Source organism: Globicephala melas, chromosome 4 (genome assembly GCF_963455315.2).
Source record: "Globicephala melas chromosome 4, mGloMel1.2, whole genome shotgun sequence".
Taxonomy (NCBI): Eukaryota; Metazoa; Chordata; class Mammalia; order Artiodactyla; family Delphinidae; genus Globicephala; species Globicephala melas.
Genome location: NC_083317.1, coordinates 13,514,378 through 13,535,186, shown reverse-complemented (window position 1 = coordinate 13,535,186; position 20,809 = coordinate 13,514,378). Strand labels below are relative to the sequence as shown.

At 41.9% G+C, this 20,809-nt stretch overlaps 1 protein-coding gene across 7 annotated transcripts in view; it reads right to left on the bottom strand.

Annotated features, from left to right (window-relative positions):
• Positions 1-20,809, bottom strand: part of TIAM1 (TIAM Rac1 associated GEF 1) — a 397,588-nt gene that overhangs the window by 88,949 nt on the left and 287,830 nt on the right. For 6 of the 7 annotated variants that reach the window (XM_030880742.2, XM_060297858.1, XM_060297860.1 and 3 more), the window contains 4 exons: positions 9,525-9,749; positions 7,449-7,634; positions 1,583-1,729; positions 38-79 (listed from right to left, as the gene is read on the bottom strand). In XM_030880742.2, the coding sequence (XP_030736602.1) occupies positions 38-79; positions 1,583-1,729; positions 7,449-7,634; positions 9,525-9,749 (600 nt within the window). The remainder of the gene's footprint in view (positions 1-37; positions 80-1,582; positions 1,730-7,448; positions 7,635-9,524; positions 9,750-20,809) is intronic. The other variant, XM_060297862.1, reaches the window with a different exon arrangement.

Below are 20,809 nucleotides of genomic sequence, written 5' to 3'. Positions count from 1 at the left end.
AACCCTGACGTGTATTTACAGTGTCCGTCTGAGTCACCTGCAATGCCGAACGATGCACACAAAAGGACACCACCACCTCCTGAAACAAGGGGGGAAATGCTGATTGTTAATGCCACCCTTTTGCAGGTTTAACCAAGAGCATCAAGTCTCGTGCGATTTTTCCGAAGAAATACTGACTTTCCTCCAAACAGTTTCTTCTTCGGATTTACACAGAAGCAAAACCCCAGGTAGCAAACTTGATGATGCTCTACTCTCCCCAAAGACCAGAGAACAAACTGCATGAACGCTCAGCCTCTTCCCATCTGCTCGTCTGGTCCCCTGCAAGTTCCACCAACGGTCCAGACACTCCAGGTGGAAACAATGAGTGTGGTGGTCAGCTAAGGACGTAATACATCAGCTTTCACGATTAATTTATTTTTTAAATGTCAGTTCTTAAGTAAACTAATGGCTGAACTGGTCGAATAAACAATGAGATCTTTTTTATTGAGTCAGTCAATGGAATTCTCACTTTGCCTACGGGCTCAGAGTGAATAGGTCAAATTGGCAATCCTAGTCATGACCTCAAACTGCTCAGTGCCTCTACGGCTCATGCACTGGACGTTCTCCTTCTCCTGAAAGACAAATACCTATGTTCTTCCAGTTCTTAAAATCTGAAGCAGCTCTGGAGCCACTTGTTTCTCAAAGCCAAGGAAGGCGGGTGACAATGACAATGGAGAGTTGCCCAGAAGTAACTCCCGCAGGAAAGTGGACTTAGCTAGTAAAAAAGTCAAAGTAATGAGGCCAGAGCATTTGGTTAACAGAGGCCCAATGATGCAGCACCCTAGGGGGTGCCACTCATGATGCACTGAGGTAGGTCCCCTTCAAGCCCTGGCACCTGGGTAGTAGAAGGGACTCACAGTGGTGAGTGAGCGCTCTCGGATTCCTGGTTCCTGATGTGAGTAGGCAGAAGAACTGCCCATTTAATGTCAACCCCCAAAAGTCAAGGGCAAAGAAACAATCAGATTTCCCTGGAGGCTGCCTTTGGTGCAGTGCCAGAGGCAGCTTAAAAGACTGCTCAGGTGCCCACTTGGCTTCATCATCAGGCCCTGCTTTTCTTCTGAAAACTCAGGAAGAAGTGCACTTTCAGTACCTCTGTAATTACCCAGGGTTTGGAAAGGTTGCAGGTGGGAGACTGGAGCCTGGTGATAGACTAATAGCAGAGTTCAATGTTATGGGTATACGTTATCTATTTAAAGCATCTAGGGGCTTCCCTGGTGGCGCAGTGGTTGAGAGTCCGCCTGCTGATGCAGGGGACACGGGTTCGTGCCCTGGTCCGGGAAGATCCCACATGCTGCAGAGCGGCTGGGCCCGTGAGCCATGGTCGCTGAGCCTGCACGTCCGGACAGTGAGAGGCCGCGTACCGCAAAAAAAAAAAAAAAAAAAAAAAAAAAAAAAGCATCTAGCACAACTAACTTCTTTGTGTCAGCTAGTTGATGTGATATAACAGTATCAATCAAGGAACAATGCACACACATGCACACCCCAAAGTGAGGTGTCCGTGGGAGCAATCTACGCTTGCTTTCTCATCCACCCTGGAACCTACCTGATTGATGCTTGGGCGTCCCTGCTTCTTTTTGGAGGTAGTGTCCAGACCCCAAAGAGAAGAAAACCTGCTCCTCCTCTTGCTGGCAGATCTGGACATGGCCTGAGTACGTCTTCTGACTCCAGTTTCACCAGTGCGAGCGGCCACCTGAGGAACGGCAAGAGGGGACATCAACAAGAGATGTGTCAAGACCACTCACCTGTTCCCCAAGCCGTCCTGTAAGTCCCACCCTCCAAAAGCCCCTTCCCCCTCATGCCAGCCAACCCTGACCCCACCACCCAAAGCATTTCATCCATGACTTACACATATAGGGACTTTGAGGGCCCTTCCTAGATTCAAAATATAAACGAAAGGTTGGCAAACTCAATCACTGTCTGAAAACATCAGTAAAAATACGTAAAATAGTAATGGAATGTATGCTAGGTTTCCAAGAATTAGATACCCTTCTGGTCACATCCCTGAACTCCAGCATCAAGTTAAACTAACCATACTTTCTTGAGATTCTCTCCAAATGGTACAGAGTTGTTTCTTCGCTCTAACAAAAAATGATGGCTGAGTGTCAGCAAAAATAGTGAAGACAGCACATTTTGGTTCCTGTGATTCCATATTGAATCTAAATTTACCAATCTCTTCTATTTAGTTGTCTCAGAATTACATGAAATCACTTTCCTTATTAGGCAAGTGATAGCTGTCCCCCAATATCAATGTCCCTTCTGCCTTAGAGAAACCCCAAATATAGCTGACCATCTGGCTGACCGAAGTGAACTTATTTTCCTTGTAGCAGGGCATGGGCTTGTGATGAAGTTCTGGTCAAGGGGAAGTAGAAGGGTTACACTAAGTCCCCTATATATGAACCTTCAAGTTGCGAACTTTCAAAGATGCGAACGTGCATCTGGTTCTAGCGAGGAACCAGGACCTGAGCCATCAACGTCAGGCATGAGTAAAATTGCAGCTTGCCCTCCATCTCCTGTTGCTGAGGATCCTTCAGCTCTACCATCTCCCACCTCCTCTCCCTCCTCCAGTCGTAACTCTTCTTGCCTGTTCACTCGATGCCAGCCCCTGTATGCCAGCTGTTGGACTGTACTACTATACTTTTCGAGGTACTGTACTGTAAGATTAAAAATGTTTTCTTTATTTTTTGTGTTTGTTTTTTATGCATTATTTGTGTGAAAAGTATTATAAACCTATTACTGTACAGTGCTATACAGCCAATCGTGTTAGTTGGGTACCTAGGCTAACTTCGTTAGACTTCCGAACAAATTGGACTTGCGAATGCACTCTTGGAACAGAAGTCGTTTGTATGTAGGGGACTTACTGTATTTGTAATTTCCAGAAATGGTCCTCGAAAGGAGGGGTTTTTCCATTATCCTTCACTTTCCTCCTTTCCCGAAACATGAAAACTACCACAATTAATTTTTTGCTTACAACCTTCCAGACTTTATTTCCAAGCAAATATCTATATAATCGTTTTACAAAAATGGGAATGTACTGAACGTATTTGGCAATTCTGTCATTTTCACTTAAAATACGGTATGCATCTTTTTATTAAAACAAATTTTAACTTCGGGGAAAAAAATTGTATTTGTTTTTTAAAAAGGAAGCTAAACTCTGTTGAGATATTTGCAAGGTGCCAGCGACCCAGATAAATAGTTCAATATTGCAGAAGGGAACACGCCAAATCTAAATCTGCCACTGTGATCGCCACTCAGGCACATGCAAGATCTCTGAGGACTCCACATCGTCTTCCCAGGCAATCCTTCAGGCTTGAGCCTTATACTACAGGTTGTAAGCAAAGTCCCAGGAACTTGAGGGACCTTCTGCCAGGAGGTCTCAATAGGCCACCCATGGGCTCTCCTTTCAAAAGAGGGAGTGTCAGGAGGTACTGCGAGTTAGACTTGAAACTTCCCCGCCTGCTCTTTGTCACTGGAGGTATATATCTTGGAACCTACTTGTCATAGATTCCCACACGGTCAACTCCCAGTGTGACGGCTGCCAACTGGCAGCATTCTCAGGAATGAATACTGTTGGGTAACACAGGGGACCCCCCCCCCAGTAGTCAGCACATTGGTTACAAGGCACACCCTTCTGCGGTTTTCAGTATTGACAGGGTCAACACCCTGGAAGCCCCATGAGTAGATTGGCAAAGACCCCCCCATACCTATCAAAACCAGGAATCAAAACAGTTTCTCTCCGAGGGTATTAGGGGGAAAGTTTTAGTCCCAAACAAAAAAGAGGAGGGAGCTGAGAGGTCTTGTATTTTCTCAGCTTAGCACATAAGAAAACCCAGATCAGGGTATGTGAAAATGTGGTACTCGAGACAATGGTGGGAAAGTGCTCCCAGAAAGAGTTCTAACCCACTATTACACTCAAGGTGTTGTAGGGAACAAAATCAACAAAGGGCACGTGTTTATGTTAAATATGTAAACATTTTCTCTTCTCTATTGTCTTCACTTTCTAAGCTAAAGGTAAACAAAGGTTATAAAAGGAATAAATGATAATGTGCTGACATACATAGATGTTCACCTAACTATGTCAATATCAGTTAAGCTTATCACCACAAAATGATGCTAAGAACCACTGTATAAATGGTATTAGAGCTAAAAATTCTAGAAAAAAAATACATGCAGTCTCATGTTTATAAATAGATACATATACACACACATGTAGGCAGATACACACACATACCCAAACACACACACACATCTGTGCCTCAGTATCCATGGGGAATTGGTTCCAGGACCCCCGAAGATACCAAAATCCTCCCCTCCGCAAGTCCCTTATATAAAACGGCACAGCATTTACATATGACCTACATAACAATCTCCTGTGTACTTCAAGTCATCTCTAGGTTACTTATAATACCTAATACTACGTAAATCTATGTAAATAGTTGTAAGGACAATGTAAATATTATGTAAATAGTTGGGCAAATTCAAGATTTGCTCTTTGGAACTTTTTGTAATTTATTTTTTTGAATATTTTCAATCCATGGTTGGTTGAATCCCCAGATGCAGAACCCGTGGAAACAAAGGGTTGACCCTGTGTGTGTGTGTGTGTGTGTGTGTGATAGCACACATCAATATCTGAACTTCTTGTGTCTGCCTGATTGTTTATTTCCTTATTATCATCTCTCCCACAAGAAGATGGGCTCCAATAGGACAAGAACTCTGGAGTCGTTCGCTGCTATAACCCTAATCAGAGGATAGTAACTGACATATGCCAGGCACTCACATTTATTTATTGACCGAATGAATAATTAAACAAACACGGAAAAGCAGAAGCAGATATCCTACATACCACAGTCACAACAATTAAACAGTAACTCTTTCGTGTATAATTTTAGAAAAACACAGTCCAGAAGAGAAAGGCAAGCAACCATAAATACTCTCAGTTACCAGCTGACCAGTTAGTTTAGTCTGTTTAACAAATGGACTGTTTATTTAAGGTTCTTATAGTAACTACTCTAAACTGTTGGGGGCCTTGTAAACTGCAAAAGTTACTGCTGCTCCCAAGACAATAATGACTCAAAATGAGCAAAGGGATTTAGAGGAAGAGGAAAAAAAGCTGGCAAAAGAACTGCTGGACAAGAGCTCAAGAGTTTCTCAATGATCTTGGCCCAGACAATGCCTCTCTTTGTGGCCGGAACCTGATTACTCTATCATTCTGCTCATCTGTGCAAACAAGAACAATGATAACCTTCTTTCAAAGAGTACAGCGGGGACCCTTCAGTTAATTACTAAAAATCACTGAGCATGATGGGAAGCCCTCCTGGTGAACGGTACTTAAAGTGTAGCTCAAATCTCCTCCTCTAGCCCTGTTGCCCTCACACCTCCTCCTCCCATGCTCCCCACTTAATAGAAGGAAAAAAAAAAAAAAGTCTGGACAAAGGCTAAATTGAAGAATGTTTCAACCCCAAGGAGAAAAAAATTCTCTGGGGTCAAATGACAAGGAAAGAAGGAAAAAATAAGTATCCAATAAATCAGACAGTAAAAATTCCCTGCCCAGGATCTTCTATAGGAGATAGAGCAACAAACAGGAAGAGATACCCAACAGGCTTGCTTAACTTGTTCTGTCTGATTGAAACCTCTCACGGAAAAGAGAAGTTTGCAAGGACATATACACACCCAGAACCATGTCACTGTTGCAGCTAGCAAAAAAAAAAAGAAAAAAAGAAAAAAAAGAACAAAGGAACAGAGAGTGGCACATATGGAATTAAATATTCTCCTTCAAAATCACTGACCAAATAAACCTAAAAGAGTTACAAACACTCCCACCCCCATCTTCTGCTGGTCAGATTTTAATAGCCTGCCCATCAAAAGAAAAGTACATGCAAATCACAGATACTGAGACAGGGGAAATTAGAAGGTCTGGAGATAAATTATGGAAGGGTAATTCAGTGGCTTCTACTTCCCCGTCTCTGAGAGGTTAGCTCCAATGGCTTTGAAGAAAATAATAAAGTCATAGAAGTTTTAGGTAGACAGCAAAATTATTTTCTCCGAAGTCTACCAAGCCCAGGAGAAGGAAAGAGCCTTCTGGATAGCTTGGGATTTAGTATTAATACTGATGCCACATCATGGGCATCATAAGCTTCCTAAATAAAAATGCTCCCTCAATTTACGACATTCTCAGTGTGGTGAACGAGAATTTGTATCCCAATATTTTTGCAGAGCAGGCAAACTGAGATTTGGCTAAGTTACAAAGTGGTGTCCAGGTCTCACAGAAACAGACCGAGAGCCACAAACTGAAAACTGCCAGATTTATTCATCACAGCACTTTGATCCATGCCTACTAAAAAATAGGACTTAATAGCTATATGGAGAGGTGGTAGCCAGGGAGACCAAGAGCTGAGCTGTAATTAGTTGAACAAATCGGGATGCCAGTTTTAATAACTCCAGAAATTTGTTTAAGACTTCTTTAAAAATGTAAATCTACCCCAATTATCTGAATGATGACGCTAATCTATTTATAAAGAATACAAACGGCTCTGACTGAATTACAGCTCTGAATTCAATTGCAGGGTACAGCTGACACGCCAAGAGCAGCACAGCTAAGGTTCTTCAAGGCGGTTTCTGGAACCTAGGACTTAACATTTAATTTCACAGCAAATGTGCTAAGGTGCGGTACATTTTAAGTGGGTGTTGATTTGGATGGGCTAAAACCATGTTACTCGCATAGCAATTTTTGAGAAGAAAGGGGCCCAAAGTACATAAGGTTGTTCGCAATTTAGCATGTACATGAAATTACAGATTGCAAACATACAACTACACAACCTGCCGCTCTGGAGGTCAGATGAACATTCTCTTCCCCAAGCAACTACATATGTTGGGCTGATAAACACAGAAGGTCATGGCCTTCTTCAAATGCCTCAGGTATTTATGGTCACCAAAACCATGGTAAAAAATAAAGTGAAAAGGAAGATTTCCAAAGAGATCTGTGTTCAATATACGGTGTATGTGTTTTCACGTGGGCAAGTGAGAGAGAGAAAAAACACATTTATGTATGAGAGAACAAGCTTTCCACTTAGCATTTCCATGAGGTAAATATAAAAAGTACGTATTGGGGTTAAAAACATGACACTGCCTAAAAATGACATGAGTTATCCACAAGCACCACATGCAAAGATCTCTTAAGGTAATACCTTTCATATTTTCTTTGCACAATAATTAAGGGCCCATCAAGAGAGGCTTAAGTAATAAATGTCAGAATAGATTCAAGTGAAGATTTGCATCCGTGACCAAGGGAGGACATATCAGAAATGCACACAGAGCAGTAAACTAGAAAACGACTTCAGAGGCTCTTGTCAAGTCGGGCTCAGGATTAACAGTCAAGATGAATATTTTTCAAAAATACATCAGCTTCTACTCACCAGCGCATGAAAAGATGATACAGAAAAGATTCCAAGGCGGCCCATTGCCACTTTCGTTGGACGGCTTGCAAAGGCAAGTAGCCTTTTAGGGTTGGGCAGCTCCCCACCTTGGAGGCTGGCTAAGTAACAGCGGTAGCGAAACAGGTCCATTTGGAACTGTTCAAGATTCTGCTCCCAAACAAAGATCTACAGTGGGGAAAATATGGGAAAAGAGTGGGGAGAGAGAGGGAAAACAAAGGTTAATTTTATCCCACACAAATGTACAAATTTCTGTTATAAAAGTATTAATTGTAGTCCTAAGGGGTACATACGAGGTACCCTAAATGTCTTAGGTAATACGTCAAGTATTATTGTTTCCATAGCTTACATGCTTTTCTGCAAACATCTATAGACATAAATTCAGTATGATAAATAGAAGAGATATCCTTAGTTGCTCTCTTCCCTCCCATCATAGATTTCACATTTTTGGCCATGATAGGTCCATCAGCTCCAGGCTCCGGACCACAAACCCAAGGGAGAAGACGTGAAAAAATGGAGGATTTCCAGCACTGGAGAATTATATGACTTACCAAGAGGTGGCTTTTCATAGGAAGACAGAGAAGAAGAAAAGCGAGGTGATTTCAAAATCAGAGGCAAATAGGCCAAGAGCTTTTGGGAAGAGGTGGGTGGTAGAGAGTACAGGGTGGGACAGTGGAAAACTAGATGGCGTAGACCCAGACTCTGGAATACACAGTTCCAACCAGAGGATATATCCAAGGTATTTCCACATTTTTCAAAATGGCAAAATAATACCTACCTCCTGAGGCTGATGTGATGGTTGAATAAGATAATGCAAGAATAAGAGTGGGACCAGGGTCTGGCTTATAGTGGAGGCTCAGAGATGTCAGCTATGATGTGGACACTGATTAATGGTTGCTATCTACCTTTTTACTTCAACTTAAAATACAGTGTTAGTGTAAACATATATCCACAGCGCTATTCACAACAGTCAAATAACGGAAACAGCCCAGACGTCTATCAACAGATGAACGGGTACACAAACTGTGGTGTATACATACAATGGAATAAGATTCAGCCACAAAAGGAATGAAGAATACATACTGAAATGAGGATCTATCTCCAAAACATTAGGCTAACTAAAAGATGTCAGACACAAAACGTCACATATTATGCAAGTGCATTTGTATGAAACATCCGAAATTGATAAATCCATAGAGACAGAATGCCGGGGCAGAGGGGGACAACCGCTTAAAAGGTATGGGTTTCCTTCTGAGGTAGATGACAATGTTTTGCAACCAGACAGAAGTCGTGGTTACTCAACATTGTAAATGTACTAAATGCCACTGAATCGTACGCTTTAAAGTGGTTAATTTTGTGTTATGTAAATTTGACCTCTGTTTAAAAGAAATACAGTACCGGGTCATAGAGGGAAAGAATAGACAGAGAGACATATGGAAGATCACATGCTGGTCAATTATTTAAATAGTATTTATTCACATAATTATTTCCCAACATATTAGGCAAAGTTTCAAAGTGTTACTGGGTGGCTATCACTGACTTTTAAACAACTAAATTGAAGGCAAAAATGTCCTCTCTTATCTCACGAAATCTTTCCTTTTCAGCATGAAATATGCTCGTGCACATATACAGCAATGTATACATATATTTTTAAAACACACTCTACCTTTCCCCTAAATTTAGAAGTCTAAATTTATTGAGGAGTCAGGAATAAATCCCCATCACAGTTGAGCACCAAGTTAACCTGATAACGTAGGGAATGAAATTGCAGACTTTCCAGTTACACAGATCCCCAAGAACAGCATGCCACTGGTAGGAGCGGGTGGGCTCTGCTATTAGATTTCTGTCTTTCATTCAATTTAATATTGTTCCCTTTAGTTCATAACAATCAACTGTGAACAATGGGTGAGGAAAACTGACAGTCACAATAAAGAATTTAGCAGTCAGGATGACAGGCTGACAGTGAGACAACCAATAATGTTTCTCGATTCCAAGGCAGCAGAAAAACTTTCAAGACCTAAGGATTTTGCCCACGTCTAAACACGGAAGAACAATTACCTGATCTAATATAGTTTTCTTCTTCTTTGAATCAGTGACTGAAGACAGCTGCATTTCGCCCATTTTCTTCATCTTTTCATCCATATCAATCTTCTGTTCCAGTTTTTTGATTTCCGACTTCAGCAGTTGGAGCGTGTCTTCTTTGTGATGGTGCCTTGCTACAGCGGCTGCACAGGCAGAATGGATGGCAGTGATCCAGTTCTCCAGCTCCGTCTGGCTGGTGGTCTGTGATGGGGGAGATGGGGGCCAAGAAGAAACAGCCACCTCTTAGGTTATCATAGACAAACCAGTGCATTTCCAGACAAGCCATGGTTGGGAGTCAAGGAGGCAGGTCTAGACAGCCCATGAGGAAGGCTAACCTTTCTGAACTCCTCCTTCAGAGGACACCTAAAAGAAGTTAGTCTTAGGTCAGACACCAAGCCCCCCACCCCACCCCCAGCCCCCAACAGCTGACGGGAATGAGGCCACCATGTCTGCTCACCCAATGTAATTACTGAACTCACTTGTTGCAGTGGACCAAACATTTGTGTCCCCCACTCCCCAATTCAAACATTGAAATCATAACCCCCAGTGTGATGGTATTAGGAGGTGGGGACTTTGGGAGGTAATTAGGTCATAAGGGTGGAGCCTTCATACAGGGGATTAGTGCCCTTCTAAGAAAGAGGCCAAAGAGCTAGCTAGCTCCCTTCTACCATGTGAGGACACAACAAGAAGACAGCCATCTATGAATCACAGAATGGGCCTGACCAGAACCCAACCATGCTTCCACCCTGATCTCAGACTTCCAGCCTCCAAAATGTTTCTAAGCCACCCAGGCTACGGTAGTTTGCACTAAAATACTTGTATATGTGATAATCCTATACAGACAGCTTAGTTTCCAGTTAAGTGGGTTGCTATGAAGCAAAGGTCAGTTTCCAGACAGGACTGGTCAGTTCCATGGTGAGAGTGAGGCCGAGGGATATTACTGGCCAAGGAAGATGCAACAAACCTTCCCCCAGTGAACCACAGTGACCCCAATCCACAGGTCCCCTGCCAGAGCCAAGCAGCCATGACAAAACTAGGGCTGGGAAGGTAGTTCAAGGAATGAGAAGCAATACTGTCTTAGGGAAGTGTCTAGGAATAGCAACCACTCAGCAGGATCCCAGCCACTAAGAATGACCAGGTCAAAGGGGATTTAAAGACAATGATGGGTAACACCCACCAATGGGCAGGTAACCTCAAAGTGGGCTTGCTTGTGACTCACAGTGTTCTGAAAGGCAAGAGTTGGGGGAATACCTCATGTGGAACAATGTGCCATGATTAATTCTTTAGGAACTCAATCAATGAGTATTGCCTCAAACCTAGGGAAGTTTAGTAAATGCTCAGAAGTTAGCTCATCTGAACAAAGGGTCTATTTGGCTACTTCAATATTAAAGTAGCTGACGGCATCATTTTTCACGCACAAAACACTGTTGTTGTTGTTTTTTTCCCTCTGATGCATCTTCTTAGTTTCCTGACTCATTTGAGCCATGGTTTGCAAACAAAATTCTATTAACAGGACCCCACCCACATGACTGAAATGTAAGTGAAGGCACCACCGCAGGTGTCTATGTTATTTCTGAATCTCATCATATTCCACAAAAGAAACTGCATCAAATGTTACAAATGGTGTCTGCCAGCAGAGACACCACACACTGGGCAAACCTAGACAATCTGTCAGTTGTTATGTTTACAACAAAATATTTGCCTGTATCTAAAGAAGACTTCAATAGCTAGAAATTCTCCTAAAGAAACAACAGAAGTACCACCTGATAAAGCAAATGGAATCATTTTGTGAGGACTGAGTGGGAAAAGAAGAAGAGAAAAAGACAACGGAAGTCAAAGGTAAACACTTGTAGGTAGAGAAAGTTAGGAAAAAAGGCAATGTGTGTACATGAGATTCATCTTTTTTCCCACTACACACCTAGGACTTAATCATCTTATAATTGGAAGCTTAGAACCGACTAAGCTTAGAACTGACTACCTTTATCCATTTCACCCCCCATTCCCTCCTTTAATTCTTTGAGAGTTAAAAACGCCACTTTGAATTCTTAATATTTAATCTCCTCTTGGAAAGTAACTACGTTACATTTTGTCTTTGTGTATCACTTTAAAGTTATTCAAGAAAAACCCAGAGTTTAAGATCCCCCAACATATAAAACCACCATGCTTCCTCCTGCCTGGTGCAACTAAAACGTTTGCTGTCTCTCCGTGCCTCCGCGTCAGTGGGTATTTTCCCAGACGGGGTTATTCACCGCCCCCTTCCCCCCACTTTCTAAAATTTATTAGAGAAGGAATCAGTTCAGATGGGAAAACAATCAAGTAAGGACTCTTTTCTGAAAGAAAAACTTCCAAGAAGAAAATACCAAGTGCTGGTGAAAATATGGAGCAACCAGAGTTCTTATGAGCTGCTGGAGAGTAAACTGGTCTAACTGGTTTGGAAAACTATTTGGTACTACCTCCTAAAGTGGAATATAGGCACACCTTGTGACCCCCGAAATGCACTCGTGGGTCTATTCTCAACAGAAATGCATTCCTGTGCTCACGAAAATATATGTCCCAAAATGTTCACAGCAGTACAACTTGCAATGGACAAAACTAGAAACTATCCCAACACCTGTCTACAGGAGAATGAGTGAATAATATGTAGAATCGCACAGTGCCATACTACACAGCAACGAGAATGAAAGACCAGTAACTACCCACTACAACATGGATAAATCTCACACACATAACATCGAGGAAAAGAAGCCAGATACGGAAGAGTATAGACTATAAGACTCTATTTATATAAAGTACAAACACAGGCAAAAACTAACGTACACTGTTAGAAGTCAGAAGAGTTGTTTGATGGGAATTGTGGGCAGAGGGGGAGCATCTGGAAGGAAGCACAGGGAGGTCTCCGGGGTGCTGGCCACATTCTGCTTCTGGATCTGGGTGCTGGTTATGTGAGTGTTATGTCACGAGTGTGCCCAGCTTGTGAAATATCATCAAGATGTGTACTTTTCTGTGTATATGGTATCCTTTAATAGACAGTTTTTAAAAGATCCTTCCAAGATATATTACCCTAATATTTAAGCATAATTTTTCTATAACTATCTTAAAAAATATTACCCTTCAGAGTCTATTTTTCAGGAAAAATTGTCACTGCAAGGTTGTAATGGAAGTTCCCAACAGCATGACCTTTTCCAGCATCACTTCTTTGTCCTCTAAAGTGCCTGGCAGCATCTGATAAACAGCTAGTCCCCTGAGCCAAAATATGCTTTTCCCCTTTGTATGCACAGCTCCATGGAAACAAGGAGCTTTTAGATGTGAAGGGAGCTGGTGTTTTCACCCGTGTGAAAAGGATATTGGGGGGTGTTTCAGATGGAATCCATGCAGAGGTAGCATGTCACTAATGAGGAGAGGATGGGTCTCCAGTAAAAACAGCTGGTGCATCAGTGCTCAGTGAGAGGTCAGTATGTATTCCCCCAAGACGATCCTCACTCATCTCTGCCTCCCCTCCCCTCCCCCACCCCCAGCCCAGGGGAAGAAAAGTAAATACCTACAACCCTGACATAATATCTGAGGAATAGTTAGAAAGAGCTTAAAACTCCTGATACAAACTCTGCTAAATATAAGTTACAAACGTAACATTTTAAATAAATATATTCATCTAGAAGGGGTCCAGGTGACGATTTTACAGATGAAGAAACTAAAGCCAGTAAAATTAGAGATGACACAGTCATTTATTATAAACCCTGATCTCCGTCAATCCTATTCTTTAAAAAAATTTTTTTTAATATGCTACACACACCACTCCAGAGCCCCGCCCCCCAGCTCTCACCAATTGCTCTAAAAACCTAGCTGTGGGGTTTTTAGTGTTGCCCACTCCTTTTGAGCTCTCCCTAGGGACACAGAGGGATGGAGTTTTCCTGGTCCCTGTGAAGTTAGGTGTGGCTATGCCACTTGGCTGGGGCCAATGAATCTGAGTAGAAGCACCATGTGTTACTAGTTAACAAAAGCCTGATTCACCCAATTCTTGTCCCTTTGCTTGCAGTCCTGGAACTGTGGGGCAAGATGGAGCTTCTGTCAGCCTGGGTCCCTAAGTGTCTAGGATGAGAAGAGCTTCATAGCCAATGTCCTACAGACACATGGCCAGAATGAAAAGGTATGTTAAGCCATGGAGATGTGAGGGTTGTTCCTTACTGCAGCATAATCTAACCCATCCTGACTGATACACTAGCAAAGTAAGAATTCCATTTCAAAATAAGTGATGTTTTTAAAATAAGAGTCTGTATAATACACTGTCACCCTCCAAGAGGAGCCACAAGCTGATAGGTTCTGCAGAACAACAGCTTTTTGGTCTCTTCACTTAATGTAAAGAGAGCCCCTTCTTCCTTCCGCCTGTGAGATTCTCCTCAAACTCAGCCAGGGGCAACACACCCCATTCTCATGTCAGAGAGTTTATGTTTGCCTCCCACTTAAGAGGTGGAAATGAAGGAAACCGATACTAGTTGATGAAGCTAAACATCCTTTGAAAGGTGCAGCTATCCTGGAATTTATTTATTTAAGGGAAAGGAAGATGGTGGTTGCCAGTGGTTAGGGGAAGAGGAAAATGGGGAGTTGGATGGGTACAGAGTTTCAGCTCTACAAGATGAAAAGAGCTCTGGAGATGGATGGTGGTGAGGGGTGCACAACAATGTGAACGCGCTTAATGCCGCTGAACTGTGCACTTGGACACAGTTAAGATGGTATGTCACGTATATTTTAGCACAACTTAAAAATTTTTAAATAAGATAAAATAAAAAGAAGGGGAAAAAACATACCAAGTCTCATAACACAGAGAAAGATGTTTAGAAAAGTATGATCACAACGTTATGAAAAATTTAGCCATCGGCCTTTTAACCATTAAGGACGCTCAAGTCTCCAACTGCTTTTAAAACCTGTCAGAGGCTGAAGGCAGCTCCATTAGAGAGAATTTTTGCTCCTACTGTCCTGCCTAAATAAAACAACGGTCTCTGCCATTCTCTACCATTAGGACAAATCAATTTCTAAGAAGGACAATTCACTAAATGAGCTTTTCAGCAGAGTCTGTCCTTTGGCAGCGGCATACACGGGCTACGTGTGACTGAGAGGGTGGGCAAAGACGGCGCTGACTGCTGTCAGCAGCAGGTTAAGGAGAGACAACTCTTGAAACAGTTCCTAGCCGTTTGCAGGCTTAACGCTTAACTTCTGAGCTGATCACAGCAGACCACTAACTTGATACAGTGTTCTACAGTGTGGCCACGCCAGGATTTAAACTCTGACATGCTAGAAAAAGCTTTTCAAAGCCGCCAACCTTGCATCACCTTCTCGAACCAGGCAAGTTTAATTACGGATACCAGGTCCACTCCAGCGCCCTCCATCAGAATCTAGGGGTCAAAAAGGCAGGAAGGAGAGACCACCAAGTGGTCCCCTCTCAACTTCTTCCACATGCGTCACTTTCCACTAAACAAACAGCAGCAGACAGGCAGAGAGAGTGAATTGTGTGCTTCTTCCTTTCTGCCTGCTGGGGATGCCATAAATACTGTATCAAGTTCAGTGAAGGGAATAAGCACAGTTCTTGCTGACAGAGGAATAGAATCAGCAAAAAGTGCATTTTGCATAAGAGCCCCTTTGAGCTCAGAGTTAAGATGAAGCACAGGGCTTCATCATGTATTTAAATAGATCCAGCTTCAATTACCCAACTGGATGGAGGATACTTCGTGATCCCAGATGATCAATGGTTTACGTGAGTGGCAGGAAAAGGGAAATTCATTTTAGACAAGAGAGGTCGTACCAGATCTAGGAAACTAAAATAAAATAATTTGAGTCTATAGAAGCACAAGAATAATTGTAAAGTAGGTTGAACGTTTTTCCACTTTAAAAAAAACAAAAAGGAGAATAAAGTTATGCATTCATTTTAAGAGGCTAGGTGGGAATGAAGTTCCTGTGTGAGTTCCTGAAAAGTCTTTTTTTCTCATTGGTTTCTGCTTAACACATTTTAGAGTTTTATTTATACAAGACTTAATTAAACCATCAGTGTTAATACCTATAAAGAGAATGACAGATATGACCCCATAATTGTAACCTGGGGCTCCTCTCATCCACTGGAGAAAGTCATGTAACTGGGCACCACTCCCACCCTTACCTCCCCACCTCTCACCCACCCCAGGTGAACTCTTTCAAGAATAAGAGGGGCTCCAGACTCCAGGAAGCCAGACACAAAAAAAGAAGGAACTGTTTACTGCAAACAAAGGAATACACGGAAACCTGACCCCGTGAGCGGCCATGGCAAAGCTGAGTAGCCCCCAGAAAAGGCCAACAAATATTATCAACCGGACCCCCTCCACAAAAGGCCTCCCAATCTGTTCATGCTGTCATAGCCCCCAGTAGATGACAATGGGCACTGATGAGAACCAAGCGCTTCTTTGGTATCGCATGCTTAAATGTGGTCAGACAACTAAGGATCACCAGACATGTGACGAAAAGCCTCCAGCAAAAAAGGCAGACACCAGAGCACATGGATGAGTTAACACGGTGACTGTCATGCATGAGGCCTAGAGAGAGACAAGACTGAAGCAGGAGGATAGAGGGCCAGGGGAGGGCAGGCTCCAGGGGAAAGAAAACAGTCCTAATCAACTATTTAATGAATTGGAGATTTAGAAAATATTGTGAAGTAACCAGAAATAAGCAAATTAAACAGGAAAAAAACCCGATAATCATTAACTACGGGCAAAAAACAAAATGTTGTTCAAGAAAGGAAATAAAATGATAGTACACTATTTGGCTCAGCAGCTAATACTGTTTATATGGTCATACAGCATGGTGACATCAAAACAGCGTTAACAGGGACTACAGACTTAACCCCAAATTTTCATGTAACCATACAGAAGATGAGGAAAGGAGAATGTGTATATAATACAGCTAGATATTCATCTATCATAACAGAAAATCAGTAGTTAATGTCTAAGGTCAGTTAAGAAATAGTATGGAGACAGGCTGGGACCTGGGACCCTTTGCTGCATTACTTGCACCTGGACAAACATCTCCACCAGCAATAGAATACAAAGTAACTATAAGGGACTAAAAATAACTGCATACATGTGCAGCTGGGGCAAATTATGAACAATAAGACACAAAAAGACCAAAAACCTAACTGCCACTTTTGAGGTGTCAGGAGCAAAAGCAGGGTATAGCACCACCAAGGGGGTGGGCAAACCACCCCTCCTGCCCGACCCACCAATCCATCCCCACCCTCACCCCACTTAAGGGTCAAGCTTGCCCCCCTTCAGAGAGTGAGCAAGGGAAACTGTTACTTGTTTTTCTCCCTCATGTTGTAGCTCCAGTCCCAGTAAAGCCTTGCCAGGACTTCTCATCTGGCCTCTTACCAATTTCTATTGATTAAGGAGTCCAAGAATCCTGGTCAGTAACAGTATAAGCACATTGATGAGAAAGGAGGGTAAATGCAAGAAAAAGCAAACAAACAAAACAAAACAACAAAAAAAGCAACCAGTTAAAAGAGTGGAGTACAGTTGCTTAAGGGAGTGATGATTGGAAGAGAGGGTAAGGAAGTATGGGAAGAGAATTTCACTTCAATTCTTTTCAGGTTAATTGAATTATTTAAAACTATGTGTTCAAAACAGAAACAGACTCACAGACATAGAAAACAAACTCATGGTTATCAAAGGGGAAAGGCAGCAGGGGGCAGGGGGATAAATTAGGAGTTTGGGATTAGCAGATACAAACTATTACATATAAATTAGATAAACAACCAGGTTCTACTGTGTAGCACAGGGAACTCCATTCGACATCTTGTAATAAACTATAATGGAAAAGAATCTGAAAAAGAATATATATATATATATATATATATAAAACTGAATCACTTTGCCGTACACCTGAAACAAATACAACATTGTAAATCAACTAAACTTCAATTACATACATAAATAAATAAATGAAGCTATCTGTTCATATTGACTTAAATACAAATTTAAAATATTGTAAAAAGGAAGAGGAATACTGTTAGTAACATTATTTGGATGATACATAACAGAATACAAATTATACGCTAAAATCTAACTCAGCCACAATTATATCTCTGCACTGTACTTTTAACATATGTGGAGAAACCTCTGAACACACTAATAGCAGGGCATGCACTGCAAACAATTGCCGGCCCTGTGCATCGTTTTGCACTTCAACATCCATACTCTCCCATAATACTCTCCTTAGAGCAGGGCCAATGGCACCTCATCCTTTGAAAAGGCCCCCTCTGGTACTGGGAATGGGCAGGGTCCAGGAGGGACCCCATTCACTTTCTCCCCTTCAGGGAGCTCTCTGATCCTCTGTCCCAAATGGGGCATTAATAGGATGCCCTAAGGAGCTCCTGAACTTGAGTCTATGGCTCATGGGTCATATCTGCTATTTCTTTCACCAGATGGTATGAGATTGAGCCACCAGAATGGTGCTGACAAGATGATCTGGGTTGAGTCCAATTCTTTACAGAGATTAAAAAATTTGGCCTGGAGTTCCACACACGCCATTGGTGACCCTTCTTCACAACTAATTTATGCCAAAACCAAAGGTAAATATTTCTGAAGTGGCTGGCGAGAGGCAGGGAAACGATCTACAGTGATGAGAAAACAGGACTTAGCTAGAGACCAAGTCAACACTTAACAATGAGAATACAGACCAAACATTGAATCTGTCATATCTGTAGATAACTCTAAGTTAGGAGGGATATAAACATCAGGGAAGATCAAATTAAGATCATAGATGATTTCATTAGACGGACGAAAACCGCAAAGATAAAATTTCAAAGAGGTAAATCTAAGTTCTGCATTTGGACTTTTCAAAAAATATATTAAAATAAGATGAAGAAGACTTTGATGCTGAGGGCTGGATAGACCACAATCTGGGTATGAGTCATCCGTTTGTTGTGGTTTCTAGTAAATTAAGGAATTGACACCAGCATCATGGACGAAATGAGAGGAACAGGAACTGAAATGCAGGCAGCACAGGGCGGAACCTGACAGGGTGTCAGGTTCTGGAACACGATTACAAGAGAGAACGTCAAGGAGAGGAACTGAATCACAGGGAGACTGGCTCGGAAACCTCAAGCAGGGAGACCTAAACAGGAGACATGGTGGAGGGAAATGAGAGCTGTTTTCAAGTATTTAGAAGGTTATGAGAAAGAATAAGCAGGAAAGGCTTACTTTAAATTCTGGGGGAGAATACGGAAGCAAAGGGAAATGGCAAAAGTCACCGGAAAGAACGTATTATCTCAACATGGCGAAGAACTTTCTAGAACTTGGAGCCAACTAACAAAACAGATGGTTAAAGAGCTGAGAGCTTCCCAGGGATGGACAGCTGTCCAGCTGTCCAGGCTGACCAGCTGCGGGGGCCTTGCAGAGATGGTGCCTACCTTACGAGGGAGGCTGGATGTTAATCTACTCAAGTCCAAGATACTACATCCTTTCTAAAGTCTTTTCTACCAAGTCCACTTGATGCTCCTTGTGAAAGAGGATTTCCAGATTTTTTCTTAATCTGGCTGCCCTTGTCCAGGGCATATGCCAATGACCTTCATCGAGTCTGACACACAGAACTAGATGTGGCACTTGAAGATAATTCCCCAGAGCATGATAAAACTCAAAGCCTTAGACTTTTCACAGAGAAGCCATACTCAACTTCTGTAAAGATACTTGGGGAACTAGTCTCTTTTTCTTATAATTAAAATGCTAACTATAACATTTATTGAGCATTTGCTATCAGATACCTGACTTGCATTATCACATCCAATCCCCAACTCAACATAAAGATACAAATACTCTTCTTCTTTTAAAAGGGTCTTTTTAAAATATGCATGCTATAAAAATAAGGAGTTTGGGATCAGCAAACAAACAAAAAAAAATATATATATATATATGCATACTGTAGCCTCATACAAGTGACATTCCTAATGATAAGAAATATTCTATGGAAAGGCAATGACCCCTTAGAGACAATATTTTCTACACTTCTTTAGATATGTAATTGCATATGATTTTCTACCCAATCAGGCATCATTCTTACTCTGCCTGCTAACTATGTTCCCAAGGCATTTAATATAGGAATTTAAAACTAATATTAGGATACGTTACCATAAAAGTCACTGAGCTTTTTGGAATTGTAGGTAACATCCTCCCGTAATGGATGAAGAGAGGGCCGAGAGGAAACGGTACTTTGTAGGTGATGGGTGCTATTTCTGGCTTCCAGTTGGAGGGAAGAACGCTAATTAAAATAGTTTAAATGCAGGAGCTATAGCCTCCCTTTGCAGACAGGGTAGCACTTCCTCTATATAAGCTGCTCTAACATTCATGCCCATTCCCACCCCCATCTGGCACACAAAACCCCTTTTCTACTTCTGCTGGTAACATGAATCTCCTTTCCATGCGCGAATCTGAATAACAGCATCAGATCAGAAGCATACGAGCTCTGGAAACTGTGTGCACTGAACTGAGCCCTGGGGCTGGAATAACCTACAAATTATTTCCATAATCGTGCTTGATCTCCCTCGCTTTAGCCTCACCCCCTACACACACAGGTTCCTTTCAAATTCAGCCCCTCCAGAGTCATGTGGATTACAATAAGTAGAAGGTAGAAAATGCCCTCATGGATCCCAAAGAGCAGTAATTTCCTCTGAAAAGGTTCATTTTGTGCTCTATCCCATGTAAGTAGCATAAAAAGTTCACCGAAACAAGAGGACACAGAGGTTTTCATGAATAAGGTCCTATGTTGCCACAGAAGAATTTTATTCAATGTGACCTAATGGGTATTCAGATTCTATTAGCAATTTTATGGCCAGGAAAGTCCTTTCAAAAGGAATTCACATCATGGGTGTCCAGGTAAAAAAGAGAGTATCCTGCAATCAATGAGATTATCAGCTAACCTGTATAATGAGGCAAGAATGGCCAAAATCAAGTTACAGTTTTGAAATATTCCCAATGAGTGGCTTAATTCTAAGAATGAGAAAAAGTCACTTTTTACTGTAATCACTGATTCTTGCCCATGTGCTTCTTAGGGTTAAGTAATAACAGTGTTGGGATAAATAATATACTTAGACAATAAGGGGCTTCAGCGAAAGAGAGGCTTGGTTTGAATCCAGCCCCAACACTCAGTAACTGTGACTTGACATCCAATCATTAGCCTTTGTAAGCCTTAGCTTCACAGAAGGGGGTACACAAGCCACATCAATTAGTCAAAATATGGATACACAATCTAAC